General features: G+C 41.3%; 1 protein-coding gene across 6 annotated transcripts in view; it reads left to right on the top strand.

The window, feature by feature from the left end:
* Positions 1-714: 714 nt before the first annotated feature.
* SPAG9 (sperm associated antigen 9) overlaps positions 715-18,416 on the top strand; it is a 150,402-nt gene continuing 132,700 nt past the window's right edge. For 5 of the 6 annotated variants that reach the window (XM_086358232.1, XM_086358223.1, XM_086358222.1 and 2 more), the window contains exon 1: positions 715-1,195. Coding sequence is in view for 4 of the 6 variants with exons in the window: in XM_086358223.1 (XP_086214349.1) it covers positions 893-1,195 (303 nt within the window). In the remaining 2 variants the exon portion in view is untranslated. The remainder of the gene's footprint in view (positions 1,196-18,416) is intronic. The other variant, XM_086358230.1, reaches the window with a different exon arrangement.

Genomic DNA, 18,416 nt, shown 5'->3' with positions numbered 1-18,416 from the left:
GTGAGGAGAGAAACTAGTGTTTGGGAAAGTGCAAGATTGTGGAGTTTGTTTTACTCTTCTCCAGGATGCTCTGCACGTCCTCTGTTTAAGGCTATCCTTACTGTCTTAACCCCAAATAATTCTTTCCTTTTCAAGACCACCTTATTACTGAGGCAGACCTTGTCCCGTTAAGGTTGCTTTCCTTTTCCCTGTTTTCCACTACTCTGAGTCCGGAATTCTCAAATTCTTAGAACTGCTTTGAGTCCCTGATCGGCCTCCTTCCCGTTCTAGCCGCGTGACCTTGAGTGAACCATTAACTTCTCCAGGCCTACTTTCCGCGTCTGTGAAACGAAGGCCAAAACGTCTACCGCACCAAGCCTGTGACGAGGCCCAAATATGAAAACCCTTTGTGCGCTGTAAAAACTAATAAAATGTTAGCTAGTCTGGACTGCTAATCACTCTTCCAGAAACCCTCTGTTTCCTTTGGGGCTCGCCCCGCAAATCGCGCCTGGGGTGGGTACCTCTCACCACCCTCCTATCGCAGTCTTTCCCATTGGCTTACACGACGTCCGCGCGGCGCCCAGTATTGACGCAACGCCGCCTCCGCTGGCGCAGGGTGCTGCATTGGCCCCGCCCCCGACCGCGCCTGGCCTCCTGCGGGGTCCCGCCCTACCGGCCGACACGGGAGGATCCCGCCCCTTCAGTGACGTGTGGCGCGCGCAGCCCAGCCGCCCCGGCAGTTGGTGCAGCGGCGGTTGGGCTGAATACGTTCGCTTCACCCCTCCCCTCCTCCGGCTCGGGCCCCCACCCCGCCGGGCCCAGCCCCAGCTCCAGCTGCAGCGGCCCCGTCCCGTGCGGGCCCTTGTCGCCCCCTCAGCCGGAGACGCCCCCGGCCGGCGGGCAGCCCGCCACCATGGAGCTGGAGGACGGTGTGGTGTATCAGGAGGAGCCCGGCGGCTCCGGGGCCGTGATGTCGGAGCGGGTGTCCGGCCTGGCCGGCTCCATCTACCGCGAGTTCGAGCGGCTCATCGGGCGCTACGACGAGGAGGTGGTCAAGGAGCTGATGCCACTGGTGGTAGCCGTGCTGGAGAACCTGGACTCGGTGTTCGCGCAGGACCAAGAGCACCAGGTGGAGCTGGAGCTGCTCCGGGACGACAACGAGCAGCTCATCACCCAGTACGAGCGAGAGAAGGCGCTGCGCAAGCACGCAGAGGAGGTGAGGCCGGCCAGAGGGGAGGGTGAGGGCCGGGCCCGAGGGCCGGGGGGTCGCGGTCCGTCTCGGAGGGGAGGCGCGCCGGCCTCCTTGGGGCAGGCCTAAGTCCGAGGTTCGTCGGAATGAGCCTGGCGGCCGAGAGGCCCCAGTACCCCCGGCCTGCATTGGACGCCCAGGGAGATGGGTGAGTGTCCTGGAGAAGAGAGTGAGATGGGGGAAGCAAGGCTTGGGGAGGAAGCCACAGCCTGGCCTGAGGGCACCTGGGGTTGGCTGAGAGCGGTATTTTAGGATATGTGCTTGCCTCTTGTAGTTTAGGGAAGTTTCCGACCACCGTGGGGTAGTCAGACGGCGTTTCAAACTTTTACCTTGGGGTGGTGGGTGGAGCGCCTTTAAACAACTGTCCTGGATATGTTACTTCCGCTGGTTCCAGTACCTTTCCTGGGGGTTGCTGCTTTGGGAAGTTAGATATCTTCCTCTTTCGGTCAGTTTCTTGATATATTAACCCTACTGAGGAAGTTTTATTTTATGTGTTATGTGCCTTGGTTGGTACTTTGTCGACACTTAGATGTCGTATGGGAATACTCTGTAAATATGGAGAGTATACAATTTTATTTTATTGGTATACCACATCAATGCATTCTTCCTTGTCAGGTGGTAACCTTGGACAGTTCCCTTTAAAAACTATAAAAAGGACGGGGAAGTGGTAGGGGGCGGGTTAAGGAGATGTGGGTGACAGTTGGCAACTCTTTTCAGAGACTGCACTTGGCCAGCTTTTAACTTTATAATACCTCAGCTTTTAACTTGAGTTACCTCGGTGCCCCAACCTTGACTTTGAGCCTTTTGGAGCTCTGGAGTGCAAGTGATGGGTCTTTAACTTCTTGAGGCGGTCAAGGATTCTAGCTTTCAGGATGTGTTGGCATTATTTCTGGGGAATTTATCTGATGCAGGTGAAGTGTCCTGTTCGTGTTTGTTTCCTGAGCATCTGGCTAAATATGTGGTGATAGAAGGACGCTAAATAACTAAATATTGAAGGAATGACATACTGTCTTTCAGAAATACTTGAAAAGTTTTAACAATGTGCAGCTCATTTCCTGACACTAAATAGTACCACCATGTAAACTTATTTTACTTAACACCATTGTACGAGGTCAAACTGTTTTTGTTTTCCTTAAGTTTGACTGCATGATGCTTTTTAGTTCTGATTTTGCGATCCATTTGTCTCAAAGGGATGCTCTTGAATTTGCCAAACAAAACTGACTTTATTTCAAAAGTATTTCCAAGTATGGAAGGAAAGGTTGGAAAAGAAAATCTAAGGATGGAATCACAATTTCCACTAGTTTACTAGCACTCTTTATGGAATGGAGCTTATGTACTACTCCTGAGATGACTTGCCATATCTTCATGCTCAGAGGGGCCCTTGCTATTTTATGGATGTACATGGGAAGACTGTGGAATTAACCGAATATACACACAGGTGAGGAACAGGCCCAGCATGACTTTATTATCGCAGATAAAAGAAATTGTTGGACTTCCCTGGTGGGTCAGTGGTTAAGAGTCTGCCTGGAAATGCAGGGGACAGAGGTTTGATCTGTGTTCTGAAAACATTCCACATGGCATGGGGCAACTAAGCCTGTGCACTTCACAACGAATGAAGCCCACACACCCTAGAGCCTGTGCTCTGCAACAAGAGAAGCCGCTGCAGTGAGAAACCTGCACGCCCCAAGGAAGAGTTGTCCCCCTCACCCAGCTCGTTGCAACTAGAGAAAGCCCACACACAGCAGCAAAGACCCAGTATAGCCATAAGTAAATAAATAATTTTAAAAAGCAAGAAATTACTCCCATCAGCCTTAAACTCCTGTCAGTCCATGTAAACATGGGCAAAATGCCAGGGTCACACATGCCAGGAAAACCATCTGCCACAGGTTGCAGAATCAGAAAATACAACTGACTAAGCTGCTAGGTTCTGGATTATATATTAATTTCTTAAGTAAATGACATGTAAAAAGTGGATATCCAATGACTTCTTTTGTAATTTATGCTTTATCAAATATGCCGGTAAATTCTGTAATGAAACATGACCTGAGACTAAGAATATTGATGGCTAGATGACCACAAATGTAAAATCATCTTGTTACCAGTTTTCATATGAGATCATAGATCAAGTTTTACCCAAGTACTCAGAAATTCAGTCTCTCCTAGGAAAATATGCAGAAATGATTCTGTGTTTAATTTTCTCTAAGTTTTGTGGCCTTTAAATAAGAAATTGAATCTTTATTATAATATTACTTAATTTGAATACCTTCTGTCTTTTTCTTTGCTTTAATTTGAATTTCTTTTTTTTTTTTTTTTAATTTGAATTTCTTGTGAGGAGTTAACCTGCTGGTTTTGAGTCTATAAAAATAGTCTGAAGAAGGGCTGATTTTATATAGATTTATAACCACCTTCAAATGCTAGTCAAGAAATCTCATTTTATAGCTTACCACTCTTTGGGCTCCCTGCTCCAGCCATATATATGTGTAGTCAAAGCTGTGGTTTTTCCTGTAGTGATGTATGGATGTGAGAGCTGGACCATAAGGAAGGCTGAGCGCCGAAGAATTGATGCTTTCAAATTGTAGTGCTGGAGAAGACTCTTGAGAGTCCCTTGGGCAGCAAGATCAAACCAGTCAGTCCTAAAGGAAATCAACCTTGAATATTCATTGGAAGGACTGATGCTGCGGCTCTAATACTTCGGCCACCTGATGCGAGGAGCGGACTCGATAGAAAAGACCCTGATGATGGGGAAGAATTGAGGGCTTGAGGAGAAGGGGTCAATGCAGGATGCGCTGGTAGGATGGCAGCAATGACTCAATCAACTTGAATTTGAGCGAACTCCAGGAGATAATGAAGGGCTGGAAAACCTGACATTCTGCGGTCCATGGGGTTGCCAAGAATCGAGTATGACTTTAGCGACTGAACAACAACAGTATATATTTAAAATATTTATTTATGTCTGTGCCAGGTCTTAGTTGTGGCACACGAGATCGTTGACTTTACTGAGGCACGTGGGCTCTAGTTCCCTGACCAGGGACGTAACCCTGGCCCCTGCATTGGGAGCATGAAGCTTTAGCCACTGGGCCACCAGGGAAGTCCCCAACCATATAGATTTTTTTCCATTTAACCAAGTACTGTCTGATGCCTTCGCCCCCTTGGCCTAGAATACTTTTCCCTCAGAGCTTCATCCTGACTAGCTCCTCACTTTTGACTCAGCTTAAATTTTGCTTCTTCAGCTCAACATTTCCTGTCTACTCTATCCAGAGTAAACCTGTGAATCTGTGATCTGTTAAATCTGTGATCTGTTAAGTCAGTGATTAAAAAAAGAATTCACAATTTGTGTGGCACGGACCAAAAAAAAAAAAATCTAGAGAGAGATGTTATTCTTGGGAAGAAAATGTTAGTGTTTTTTATGTTTTTGTTTGTGTAAGTTCTAATTCTTTTAGAATAGACATGATTTGTTTTGAGTAATTAAAACAAAATTTCCCTGAAATAGGCAAATGAATTAAAGGAAACTTTTCTTAAGAAATTCGTTTAAAAAAATTTTATTGAAATATAGTTGATTTGCAGTGCTGTGTTTCAGATGTTTAGCAAAGTGCTCCAGTTATACATAGGGAATTTAGTTTTAAAGTGAGAGTTTAGCATGATTGACTGGAGGGAGATTGCACATAAAAATGAAGATGTACCCTTTTCATCCTTCTTGAGTAGTAGAAGCATATATGACGACAGAATATCTTTGCTGGGAAGAAGATGTGATTTTTAGGACTACTTTTCTGTGGGTTTTTGTCTAAAATGAAGTGATTAAATGCATAGGTGAGGGATATTACTGAGAATTTTCTAATTAACTTTTTTCCAATGAATCAGAACTTAAAGCAGTAAGAATTGATGTTTTATATGAAGACTTACGGGTTTCCCTGGTAGCCCGGCTGGTAAAAAACGCAGGAGACCCCAGTTCGATTCCTGGGTCAGGAAGATCTCCTGGAGAAGGGATAGGCTACCCACTCCAGTATTCATGGGCTTCCCTGGTGGCTCAGACGGTCAAGAATTCACCTGCAATGTGGGAGACCTGGGTTTGATCCCTGGGTTGGGAAGATCCCCTAGAGGAGGGCATGGCAATCCACTCCAGTGTTCTTGCTTGGAGAATCCCCATGGACCGAGGAGCCTGGCAGGCTGCAGACCATGGGGTCGCAGAGTCCAACACGACTGAGCCACTAAACACAGCACAGCATATGAAGACTTGTAATCAGGTTGTTTTCTTTGGAAGTCTGTGCACATGAGAGTGAATGATGGAAGGCAGGTGTGGATATTGATGTTGTAGTTCTCATTCTTTCATAAAAATAGATTATTTTTAAAAATTAAAATTTATTTTTTGAGGCTGTGCCTGGTCTTGGTTGCGTCATGCAGGATCTGTAATTGCGGCATGTGGGATCACACTCCCTAACGAGGGATTGAACCAAGGCCCCCTGCATTGGGAGTGCAGAGCCTCAGCCACTGGACCACCAGGGAAGTCCCCATAAAAATATTTTATTCAAAAATGCTAAGGAAATTAACTTTTTCTTTGTGAAATAATTTACAGTGAAGGTTAACTTCTTCAATAAACACTTAGGAATATTTGAAGTCTTTTCAGTTCAAGACAGGAGTGAAGAGTAATTTTGAATACTTTAGCTTTTACTTGTTGAGGACTTAGGATCTTAAAAGTAGAAATTCCATATTTGCTTCAACATTAAGTTTATTTAGTTTCCTTGGCAGAGTTGTTATTTGAATTGATATTTATAATGCTTCTTTAGTTTTAATTCTGTTACTCTGGTATCAAAGGAATTTAATTTTGGGAATCCCCTGGTGGTCCAGCGGTTAGAACTCTGAGCTTCCACTGCAGGGGCATGGGTTTGATCCCTGGTTGTGGGGGAGGGAGGGACTAAGAGCCCCCATACTGCACAGTGAGGCAAAATAATAATGATTTAAAAGTAGGTTTTATTTCACTACAGTGGAGCAGTAGTGGAATGGTGGTTTATTTATATGCACAGATGATCTGTTAGAACAGAGCAATTTGCTGGTCCATTGAACAACATTTGACATGAAGTTTTCAAGTCACTTGTGCATGTGTTTTATTTTCATCTTCTTTATTTATGTTTGGCTGTGCCGGGTGTTTGTTGCTGCATGGACTCAACTCTCATTGTGGTGAGGTGGGGCGGGGGCGCTGTTCTTTAGTTGTGGTGTGCAGGCTCCTCGTTGCCTGGCTTCTTTTGTCATGGAGAATGGGCTCTAGGGCGTGTGGACTTCAGTAGTTTCCGCTCCTGGGCTCTAGAGCACAGGCTCAGTAGTTGTGGCACATAGGCTTAGCTGTTCTGTGGCGTGTGGGATCTTCCTGCATCAGGGATTGAACCCATATCTCCTTCATCGGCAGGGAGAATCTTTTCCATGGAGCCACCAAGGAAGGTAAGCTAAGGAATCCAAGAAATCCAGTGGTTTTTAAAACCAGTATCTTGTGGTATCGTTAGGGAACTAAAGATTTTTGGTCCAAGGATAATTGAGGTGTTGACTTCATTTCTCTCTTGGTTTAGTTACGGGAAGGGTCAACAGCTTTTTGGACTGTTACATCTTAACTTCTTTAAACCTAAATTTTAGAATGCTCAAAGTACACTTTAGTGCTTCATTGATCTCTGTATATGCAAATGACTTTATACATAAAACTATTACATTTTAAAAATACATATTTTCATATTTTGAAAATACCTTTTTTCTTTTGCTGAACTATTGAAATAAGCTTCACACTGCCCCTTGTCAGAGTAGATAGGTCCTTGCCCCTGTCAGTCCCTACTTCCAGGCATTTTCTGAAATGAACAATGTGTTTGTTCTTCAGGGAATGGTGCTTACTTTGATGAGAGGGTATGTATATCACCTTTTGAAATGGTAATTAGAGATAATTATTGTTTAGCTATTAAGATAGATCTTACCATTTACCTTCAGGATTTCTTAGTGGCTCAGATGGTAAAGAATCTGCCTGCAGCAGGAGACCCAGGTTTGATCCCTGGGTCAGGAAGATCCCCTGGAGAAGGGACTCGCAACCCACTCTAGTATTCTTGCCTGGAAAATTCTGTGGACATAGGAGCCTGGCAGGCTAGTCTCTGGGGTTGCAAAGTGTCAGACACAACTGAGCAATCAACAGTTTACCATTTACCTTCCAGAGATTTCTGAATTTAAGTATCTAAGTATCTATTATGTGTCCCTGGGATAGTGACATTCACATTTTACTTATTTAAAATCACAAAAGAGACTATGAAAATGTCTAAGGTACCAGGATGGATTCGTTGAGTAAAAACTACTTACTAGATTACTGTGGTATATGCCACAGGTCACTGATCCAATTCTGTGCCTGTGTTTGGTGAGTGAGTTTCTTGGATTCCTTAGCTTACCTTTAACTACACACTACATACTTAAATACTTTTGGTTCCCAGGAGAACTAGTATTAGAATAATGTAGCCAAATACATTTTCTTTTGTTCCCTTGACTAATGGTTGAGTTATTTTAAAAACACCCCTTTTTTTTTTTTTGCTGTGCTCAGCACTTACAATGAATGTAGCTATTACCTAAATTTCTAGGTTGAGATAAGAAACATCAACATAGAAGCAGTTTAATAATGTATGTAATGTGTCTATCAAAAAAGCTGATATTTAAAAATATATGTGTGTGAATTCTATACATTTTAAATTTTGGCCAGTGATATTTAGTTATTAGCTTCAGTACAAGGCTGTGGACTTCACGTAAGACTTCTGGTGCCTACATACAGACTGAAAGTGAGGGGATAGGAAAAAGTATCCATGCAAATGGAAATAAAAGAAAGCTAGAGTAGCAGTACTCATATCAGACAAAATAGATTTCAAAATAAAGAATGTTACGAGACAAAGAAGGATACTATATAATGATCAAAAGATCAATCCAAGGAGATATAACAATTGTATATATGTATATGTGTGCATCCAACATAGGAATACCTCAGTATCTAAGGCAAATACTAACAGTTGTAAAAGGAAAAATCAACAGAAACACAATAATTTTGGGGGATTTTAATAACTCACTCTCATCAAGAAACAGATCATCCACACAGAATATCAGGAAACACAGGCCTTAAATGACACATTAGATCAGATGGACTTTACTGATCTTTAAAGAATATGCCATCCAAAAGCTGCTAAATACACTTTCTTCTCAAGTGCACACGAAACATTCTCCAGGACAGATCACATCTTGGGCCACAAATCAAGCTTTGATAACTTAAAAAAAATTGAAATTATATCAAGCATCTTATCTGACCACAATGCTATGGGATTAGAAATCAATTACAGGGGAAGAAACTAAAAAAAACACACAAACACGTGGAGGCTAAACATATGTCACTGAACAGCTAATGGATCACTAAAGAAATCAAAGAGGAAATAAAAAAAAAAAAGCTAGAGACAAATGACAATGAAAACATGGTGGTCCGACACTTTTGGGATACAGCAAAAGGAGTTCTAAGAGGGACATTTATAGCAATACCATCTTTAGGAAGCAAGAAATATCTCAAATAAACAGACTAACCTTACCCCTAAAGCAGCTAGAGAAAGAGGAACAAACAAAGCCCAAAGTTAGTAGAAGGAAAAAACTTACACAAAAATCAGAGCAGGAATAAATAAAGATGAAAACAGTAGCAAAGATCAATGAAATTAAAAGCTGATTGTTTAAGAAGATAAGCAAAATTGATAAACCTCTAGCCAGACTCATCAAGAAAAAAGAGGACTCATCAATAAAACTAGAAATGAAAAAGAAGTTACAGCTGACAACACAGAAATACAAAGGATCATAAGACACTGCTGCAAACAACTATATGCCAATAAAATGGACCGCCTAGAAGGAATGGACAGATTCTTAGGTACAGCCTTCCAAGACTGGACCAAGAAGAAATAAAAAATGTCAACAGTTGATTCACAAGTACTGAAATTGAAACAGTAGTTAAAGTTCCAACAAACAAAAGTCAGAAGGCTTCACAGGTGAATTCTATCAGACATTTAGAGAAGAGTTAACACCTATCCTTCTGAAACTGTTATAAAAAAATTGCAGAGGAAGGAATACTGCCATGCTTATTTCTATGAGGCCACCATCAGCCTGATACCAAAAACAAAGATATTACAAGAAAAGATTATAGGCCAATTATACTGATGGAGAAGGGGATGACGGAGGGTGAGATGGTTGGATGGCATCACTGACTCGATGGACACGAGCTTGAGCGGGCTCTGGAAGTTGTTGATAAACAGGGAAGCCTGGTGTGCTGGAGTCCATGAGGGTCGCAAAGAGTTGGACAAAACTGAGAAACCGAACTGAACTGATACTGATAAATATAGATGCAAAAATCCTTAGCAAAATACTAGCAAACTGAATTCAACAATACATTAAAAGAGTCATTCACCATGATCAAGTGGGGTTTATCCCAGAGATGCAAGGATTCTTCAGTATCCACAAATCAATCAGTGTGATACACCACATTAACAAAGTGAAAATAAAAAGAAAGCATATGATCATTTCAGTAGATGCAGAAAAAGCTTTCGATAAAATCCAACATCCATTTATGATAAGAGCTCTCTAGAAAGTGGGAATAGAGGCCATAATAAAGGCCATATATGACAAACCCATTGCTAACATCATTCTCAGTGGTGAAAAGCTGAATTCATTGCTTCTAAGATTGGGAACAAGGCAAGAATGTCCATTGTCACCATTTTTATTCAACATAGTTTTGCAAGTCCTAGCCATGGCAATCAAAGAAGAAAAAGAAGTAAAAATAATATAAATTGGAAAAGAAGTAGTAAAATTGTTACAATTTGAAGTATACATTATACTACACACAGACCATCCTAAAGATGCTACCAGAAAAACACTAGGGCTCATCAGTGAATTTTGTAAAGTTGTAGGATTCATAATTAATATGCAAATCTCTTGCATTTCTATATATGAACATCAAAAGATCAGAAAGAAAAAGCAAGGAAGCAATCTCATTTACCATCACATCAAAAAGAATGTAATACCTGGAAATAAATCTACCTAAGGAGTCCAGAGACTTGTATTCTGGAAAGTATAAGACACTGATAAAAGTAGTTGGAGATAGCGCAAACAGATGGAAGGATATACTGTGTTTTTGGATTGGAAGAATCAATATTGTCAAAATGACTATACTTCCTAAGGTGATCTTTAGATTTAATGCAATTTATATCAAATTATCACTGACACTTTTCACAGAACTAGAACAAAAAATTCTAAAATTTATATGGAAACACAAAAGACCCCAAATAGCCAAAGCAATCCTGAGAAAGAAAAGTGAATCTGGAGAAATCAGGGTCCCAACTTCAGACTTGCCAGGTGGCATCAGTGGTAAAGAACCTGCCTGCCAATGCAGGAGACATAAGAGATGTGTGTTTGATCCCTGAGTCGGGAAGATTCCTGGAGGAGGGCATGGCAGCTCACTCTAATATTGTTGCCTGGAGAATGGCATGGACAGAGGAGCCTGGCAGCTACAGTCCATGGGGTCACAGAGAGTCGGACAAGACTGAAGTGACTCAAAACAACTTCAGACTATACTATAATGGTATAGTAATCAAGAGTATGGTACTGGCACAAAAACAAATATAGACCAGTGAAACAAGATAAAATGCCCAGAAATAAACACACACACACCCATGGTCAGTTCAGTTCAGTCACTCAGTCGTGTCCAACCTTTGTGACCCCATGGGTGCAGCATGCCAGGCTTCCCTATCCATCACCAACTCCTGGAGCCTGCTCAAGCACATGTCCATCGAGTTGGTGATGCCATCCAACCATCTCATCCTTTGTCTTCCCCTTCTCCTCCTGCCTTCAATCTTTTCCAGCATCAGGGTCTTTTCCAATGAGTCAGTTCTTTGCATCAGGTGGCCAAAGTATTGGAGTTTCATCTTCAGCATCAGTCCTTCCAATGAATATTCAGGACTGATTTCCTTTAGGATGGACTGGTTGGATCTCCTTGCAGTCCAAGGGACTCTCAAGAGTCTTCTCCAACACCACAGTTCAAAAGCATTAATTCTTTGGTGCTCAGCTTTTTTTATAGTCCAACGCTCACATCCATACATGACTACTGGAAAAACCATAGCTTTGACTAGATGGACCTTTGTTGGCAGAGTAATGTCTCTACTTTTTAATATGCTGTCTAGGTTGGTCATAGCTTTTCTTCCAAGGAGCAAGTATCTTTTAATTTCATGGCTGCAGTCACCATCTGCAGTGATTTTGGAGCTCAAAAAATAAAGTCTGTCACTTTCCATTGTTTTCCTGTTCATTTGCCATTAAGTGATGGAACTGGATGCCATGATCTTAGTTTTTTGAATGGTGAGTTCTAACCCAACTTTTTCACTCTCCTCTTTGACTTTCATCAAGAGGTTCTTTAGCTTTTCTTTACTTTCTGCCATAAGGGTGGTGTCATCTGCTTATGTGAGGTTATCGATATTTCTCCCAGCAATCTTGATTCCAGCTTGTGCTTCATCCAGCCTGGCATTTTGCATGATGTATTCTGCATATAAGTTAAATAAGCATGGTGACAGTATACAGCCTTGACATATTCCTTTCCCTATTTGGAACCAGTCTGTTGTTCCATGTCTGGTTCTAACTGTTGCTTCTTGACCTGCATACAGATTTTTCAGGAAGCAGGTCAGGTGGTCTGGTATTCCCATCTCTTGAAGAAATTTCCACAGTTTATTGTGATCCACACAGTCAAAAGCTTTGGCGTAGTCAATAAAGCAGAAGTAGATGTTTTTCTGGAACTCTTGGTTTTTTCATGATCCAACGGATGTTGGCAATTTGAATTCTTGTTTCTCTGCCTTTTCTAAATCCAGCTTGAGCATCTGGAATTTCACGGTTCATGTACTGCTGAAGCCTGGATTGGAGAATTTTGAGCATTATTTTGCTGGTGTGTGAGATGAGTACAATTGTACGATAGTTTGAACATTCTTCGGCACTGCCTTTCTTTGGGATTGGAATGAAAACTGACCTTTTCCAGTCCTGTGGCCACTGCTGAGTTTTCCAAATTTGCTGGCACATTGAGTGCTGCACTCTCACAGCATTATCTTTTAAGATTTGAAATAGTTCAACTGGAATTCCATCACCTCCACTAATTTTGTGGAGTGATGCTTCCTAAGGTCCACTTGACTTCAGACTCCAGGATGCCTGGCTCTAGGTGAGTGACCACACAATCATGGTTACTGAGTCATGAAGATCTTTTTTGTATAGTTCTGTGTATTCTTGCCACATCTTCTCAATATCTTCAGCTTCTATTAGGTCCATACCATTTCTGTCCTTTATTGTCCCATCTTTTCATGAAATGTTCTCTTGGTATCTCCAGTTTTCTTGAAGAGATCTTTAGTTTTTCCCATTCTATTGTTTCCCTCTATTTCTTTGCATTGATCACCGAAAAAGGTTTTCTTATCTCTCCTTGCTCTTCAGTTAGTGGTCACTTGGTCTGTAGACAAAGGAGGCGAGGATATACAGTGGAGAAAAGACAGTCTCTTCAATAAATGGTGGGGGGAAAACTGGACAGTTACATGTAAAATAATGAGATTAGAGCATTCTCTTAACACCATACACAAAAATAAAATGGATCAAATTCTTAAATGTAAGGAAATCAATTGGAAGGACTGATGCTGAAGCTCCAATACTTTGGCCACCTGATGTGAAGAGCCGACTCAGTGGAGAAGCCCCTGATGTTGGGAAAGATCGAAGGCAAAAGGAGAAGAAGGTGGCAGAGGATGAGATTGTTAGATAGGTCACCGATTAAACAGACATGAGTCTAAGCAAGCTCCAGGAGATAGGAAGGACAGGGAAGCCTGCCTGGTGTGCTGCAGTCTATGAGATCACAAAGAGTTGGATACAACTTAGTGACTGAACAGCAACAACAAATTTTATACACACACACACACACACACAACATGTATACATACACATATTTTTACATTGTGAACGATTTCAAAGTACATTGCAGATGTTATGACACTTCGCCCTTCAGTACTTAAAGTACTTATCCTAAAAATTAAAGGATTCTACCATATAGTGACAATTTTATTTACATAGGAGAACATTTTCTAATATCTAGTATTCCATTTGAGTTTGTGTTTTGCTCTTTTTTTTCTGTACTGCATAGCATATGGGATGTTAGTTTTCCAACCAGGGATTGAACCCACACCCTCTGCACTGGAAGCGCAGAGTCTTAACCACTGGACTACCAGGGAGGTCTGTGAATTCATTTTTTAGAGCAGAGCATGTGTCAGTTATAGAGATGAGTAAGTTAATGTGTTTATAGTGAACTAATGGCACTCATCTGGAAAGGAAGAAATTACTGCAGTTTAACTACTTTTCTATAAATGGAAATTTAAACCTGAGTTCTACAAAGCAATTAAAATTGTCTCAATTTTTTTTAAGATTATAGTATAAAAGTATAATGGATCATTTTTTCCCTTTTAAGCTTTGAAGTGCAGAAATTGAGAAACTGCTGCTACTGCTGCTAAGTCACTTCAGTCGTGTCTGACTCTGTGCAACCCCATAGACAGCAGCCCACCAGGCTCCCCCGTCCCTGGGATTCTCCAGGCAAGAACACTGGAGAGGGTTGCCATTTCCTTCCCCAGTGCATGAAAGTGAAAAGTGAAAGTGAAGTCTCTCAGTCGTGTCCGACTCTTAGCGACCCCGTGGACTTCAGCCCACCAGGCTTCTCCGTCCATGGGACTCTCCAGGCAGGAGTACTGAAGTGGGGTGCCATTGCCTTTTCCAAATTGAGAAACTACCCTCCATTTAATGTTTTCTCTGGCAACTTTTTTTAAGTCTTACATATATTTTAGGATACCTTGTTTCTGATTGCTGACCTGCTCCACTAGGATTATAGAGCCTAAGAAGAATTTTTTCCTTGTAATTTGCGCTTCTACTGATTAGATCCTCTATAGGGGATGGATTTAGGATTTTTGTGTTTCTCGATTCTGTTATTGTGCTTTAAATAAAATGTTTTTTCTTTTAAAATCTTGTTTTTTTTTTTTTTGTTTGTTTTGTTTTTAATTTATTTTTTGGCCACACCAGGAAGCACGTGGGATCTTAGTTTCTCGGCCAAGATAGAAGCCATGCCCCCTGCATTGGAAGCACGGAGTCATAATCACTGAACTGCCAGGGAAGTCCCTAAAATGTATTTTTACTTGCTTTTCCTGCAGGTATTTTTTTAAGGGCTGAGAGGAATCTCCATAATCTTTTAGTTCTTCTCTATCCCATTCCCATAGGGAGATAAACAGGACACATGAATGATCAGAAAAAAGAAATATTTATTGAGCCAGGCAGTATTCTAGACTCTGGGAATGTGTCCACAAACAGATCAGACAAGAAAAGTAGCCCTTCCTTTCTTACAGTTTATATTGTAATAACAAACCAGTTAATTACAGATTGTGATAGGTGTTACACAGGAAATAAAGGTGAGGTGACACAGAGTAAAGAGGCAGGCGTGTTAGATGGGACAAACAAGTTTATAAAAGGATAAGCAGTTTTCTCATTATTTAGATAGGTAGAGTCATTATTTAGATATGAAATGTTAGGCATAACATACTAGATATTCTAGAAATATTTAGGCATTTAAAAAATTGAAATATTAAGATCACTGAAACTGTTGTCAGAATATTGTAGACTACTTAAAAATCAGAATATTGTAGACAACTTAAAAATCATGTTAGCACCATGATTCTCTCTCTCTCTCTTTTTTTTTTGACTGTTCCACACAGCTTGAAGGATCTTAGTTCCCCAGCGAGGAATTGGACCTGTGCCCCCTGAAGTGGAAACATAGAGTCCTAACCACTGGACCACCAGGGAATTCCTTCTCTGATTGTTTTTGTGGTTGTTATTTTGTTAGGGTTTTTTCTTTGTTTGTTCAAGTTTTTCCTCACAGTAGGAAGTTTAGAAATAGAGGGTGCTGGCATCAAAGTCCAGGCCAAGACTCTGGACTTCTTACAGTATACCTCATGGTTAAAAATTAATATTCAGAAGTCTGGGCATCGAGGCTGCTTTCAAGAGAAACAGAGAGAAGAGGTGGTGTCAGCCACTTCTGTTCTCTCTCAGTCTGCTCAGGCTGCTATAACAAAAATACCATAGGTTGAGTGGCTTTAACAACAAATATTTATTTCCACTGTTCTAAAAGCTGGGAAGTCCAAGGTCATGACACTGACAAATTCAGAGTCTGATGAGAACCCATTGCCTGGTTCATAGATGGCTGTAGTTTTCTCACTGTATCCTCATAGGAAAGAAGGCTCTGATTGCTTTGTAATTAGTTTTAGCCACAAATATTTATTTCTAAGTTACTGATTGAAAATTTCTTCTAGCTGAATAAATTTTCCACACAAATGATGGTTATGTGCCAACCCTTAATTTTAACTATTGCTTCAGTTCAGTTCAGTTCAGTTCAGTCGCTCAGTCATGTCCGACTCTTTGCGACCCCATGAATAGCAGCACTCCAGGTGTCCCTGTCCATCACCAACTCCTGGAGTTCACTCAAACTCATGTCCATCGAGTTGGTGATGCCATCCAGCCATCTCAGGCTTAGAATTTTTTGATAGATATTTCTAATTAGGATATAGCAGTAGTACCCTATAGTAACAACTGAACTGTTTAGTAAAAAAAATTGATGTGTTTTGAAGAAAAGTTTAGAATCCACCTGCAGTGCAGGAGCTGCGGGCTTGATCTTTGGGTTGGGAAGGTCCCCTGGAGAAGGAAATGGCAACCCACTCCAATATTCTTCCCTGGAAAATCCTCTGAACAGAGGAGCCTGGCAGACTATGGTCCATGGGGTCCCAAAAGAGTCGAACATGATTTAGCAACTAAGCATACACTTACTATGAGGAATAGTAAACTTTTATTTCAGGAGATGGCAAGAGTGAACATAGACATTTTAGCAGTTGGTGAACTAAAATGGATGGGAATGGGGGAATTTAATTCATATGACCATTATATCTACTTCTGTGGGCAAGAATTCCTTAGAATAAATGGAGAAGTCCTCATAGTCAATAAAAGAGTCCAAAATGCAGTACTTGGATGCAGTCTCAAAAACGACAGAATGAGCTGTGTTTGTTTCCAAGGAAACCATTCAGCATCACACTAGTCCAAGACTGTGCCCCAACCACTAAAGCCAATGAAGTTGAACAGTTCTGTGAAGACCTACAAGACCTACTAGTTGTTGTTCACACGCTCGATTGTGTCCCAACTCTTTGTGACCTCACGGACTGCAGCAAGCCAGGCTTGCCTGTCCTTCACTATCTTCTGGAGCTTGCTCAAACTCATGTCCATTGAGTCGCTGATGCCATCTAACCATCTCGTCCTCTGTCATCCCCTTCTCCTTCTGCCTTCAATCTTTCCCAACGTCAGGGTCTTTTCTAATGAGTTGGCTCTTCACACTAGATGGCCAAAGTATTGGAGTTTCAGCTTCAGCATCAGTCCTTCCAATGAATACTCAGGGTCACTTTCCTTTAGGATTGCCTGGTTTGATCTCCTTGCAGTCCAAGGGACTCTGAAGAGTCTTTTTCAGAACCACAGTTCGAAAGCTTCAATTCTTTGGTGCTCAGCCTTCATTGTGGTCCACCTTTCACATCCATACATGACTGGGAAAACCATAGCTTTGACTATATGGACTTTTGTCAACAAAGTAGATGTCTCTACTTTTTAATACACTGTCTAGTTTTGTCATAGCTTTTCTTCCAAGGACTAAGCGTCTTTTAATTTCATGGCTACAGTCACTGTCCACAGTGATTTTGGAGCCCAAGAAAATAAAATCTGTTACTGCTTCCACTTTTCCCCCACCTGTTTGCCATTAGGTGAGGAGTCCAGATGCCATACTCTTAGTTTTTTGAATGTTGAGTTTTAAGCCAGCATTTTCACTCTCATTTTTCACTCTCATCAAGAGGCTCTTTGGTTACTCTTCATTTTCTGCCATTAGAGTGATATTATCTGCATATCTGACTTTGTTGATATTTCCTGATTCCAGCTTGTGATTCATCCATCCTGACATTTCGAATGATGTACTCTGCATATAAGTTAAATAAGCAGGGTGAAAATATACAGCCTTGCTGTACTCCTTTCCCAAATTTGAACCAGTCAGATGTTCCGTGTCCAGTTCTAGCTGTTGCTTCTTGATCTGCATATGGGGTTTCTCAGGAGGCAGGTTAGGAGGTCTGGTATTCCCATCTCTTTCAGAGTTTTCCAGTTTGTTGTGATCCACACAGTCAAAGGCTTTAGCGTAGTCAGTGAAGCACAAGTAGATGTTTTTCTGGAATTCCCTTGCTCTCTCTATGATCCAGTGAATGTTGGGAATTTGATCTCTGGTTCCTCTGCCTTTTCTAAATCTATCTTGTACCTCTGAAAGTTCTCGATTCACATACTGTTTAAGCCTAGGTTGAAGGATTTTGAGCATCACTTGCTAGCATGTGAAATGAGTGCAGTTGTACAGTAGTTTGAACATTCTTTGGCATTGCCCTTCTTAGGGATTGGAATGAAAACTGACCTTTTTCAGTCCTGTGGCTACTGCTAAGTTTTCTAAATTTGCTGGCATATTGAGTGCAGCACTTTACCAGCATCATCTTTTAGGATTTGAAAGAGCTCAGCTGGAATTTCATCACATCCACTGACTTTGTTCGTAGTAGTACTTAGAAAGTACTTAGAAAGTAGTACTTAGAAAGTACTGGACTTCACACTCCAGGATGTCTGGCTCTAGATGAGTGACCACACCATTGTGGTTATCTGGATCTTCAAGACCTATTTTGTATAGTTCTTTTGTGTATTCTTGCCACCTCTTCTTAATCTCTTCTGCTTTTCTTAGGTCCTTACCATTTCTGTCCTTTATCATGCCCATCCTTGCATGAAATGTTCCCTTGATATTTCCAGTTTTCTTGAAGAGATTTGTAGTCTTTTCCATTCTGTTCTTTTCCTCTTTTTATTTGCATTGTTCATTTAAGAAGGCATTCTTATCTCACCTACAATACTGTGGAACTCTGCATTCAGTTGGGTATATCTTTCCCTTTCTCCTTTTCCTTTCTCTGTGTCTCTTAAGCATCTCATCATCTGTAAGTGCTCACCTCCTACCCCACACCCCCACTTTGTTATTTAGGTTTAAAGAAACTGAGTCATTTGTATTAGA

The sequence above is a fragment of the Bos grunniens genome, chromosome 19 (genome assembly GCF_055505025.1).
Source record: "Bos grunniens cultivar Pamir isolate PY7600 chromosome 19, Bosgru_T2T1.0, whole genome shotgun sequence".
Lineage (NCBI taxonomy): Eukaryota > Metazoa > Chordata > Mammalia > Artiodactyla > Bovidae > Bos > Bos grunniens.
The sequence above is the reverse complement of the archived record's forward strand: the minus strand, read 5'-3'. Positions and strand labels throughout refer to the sequence as shown.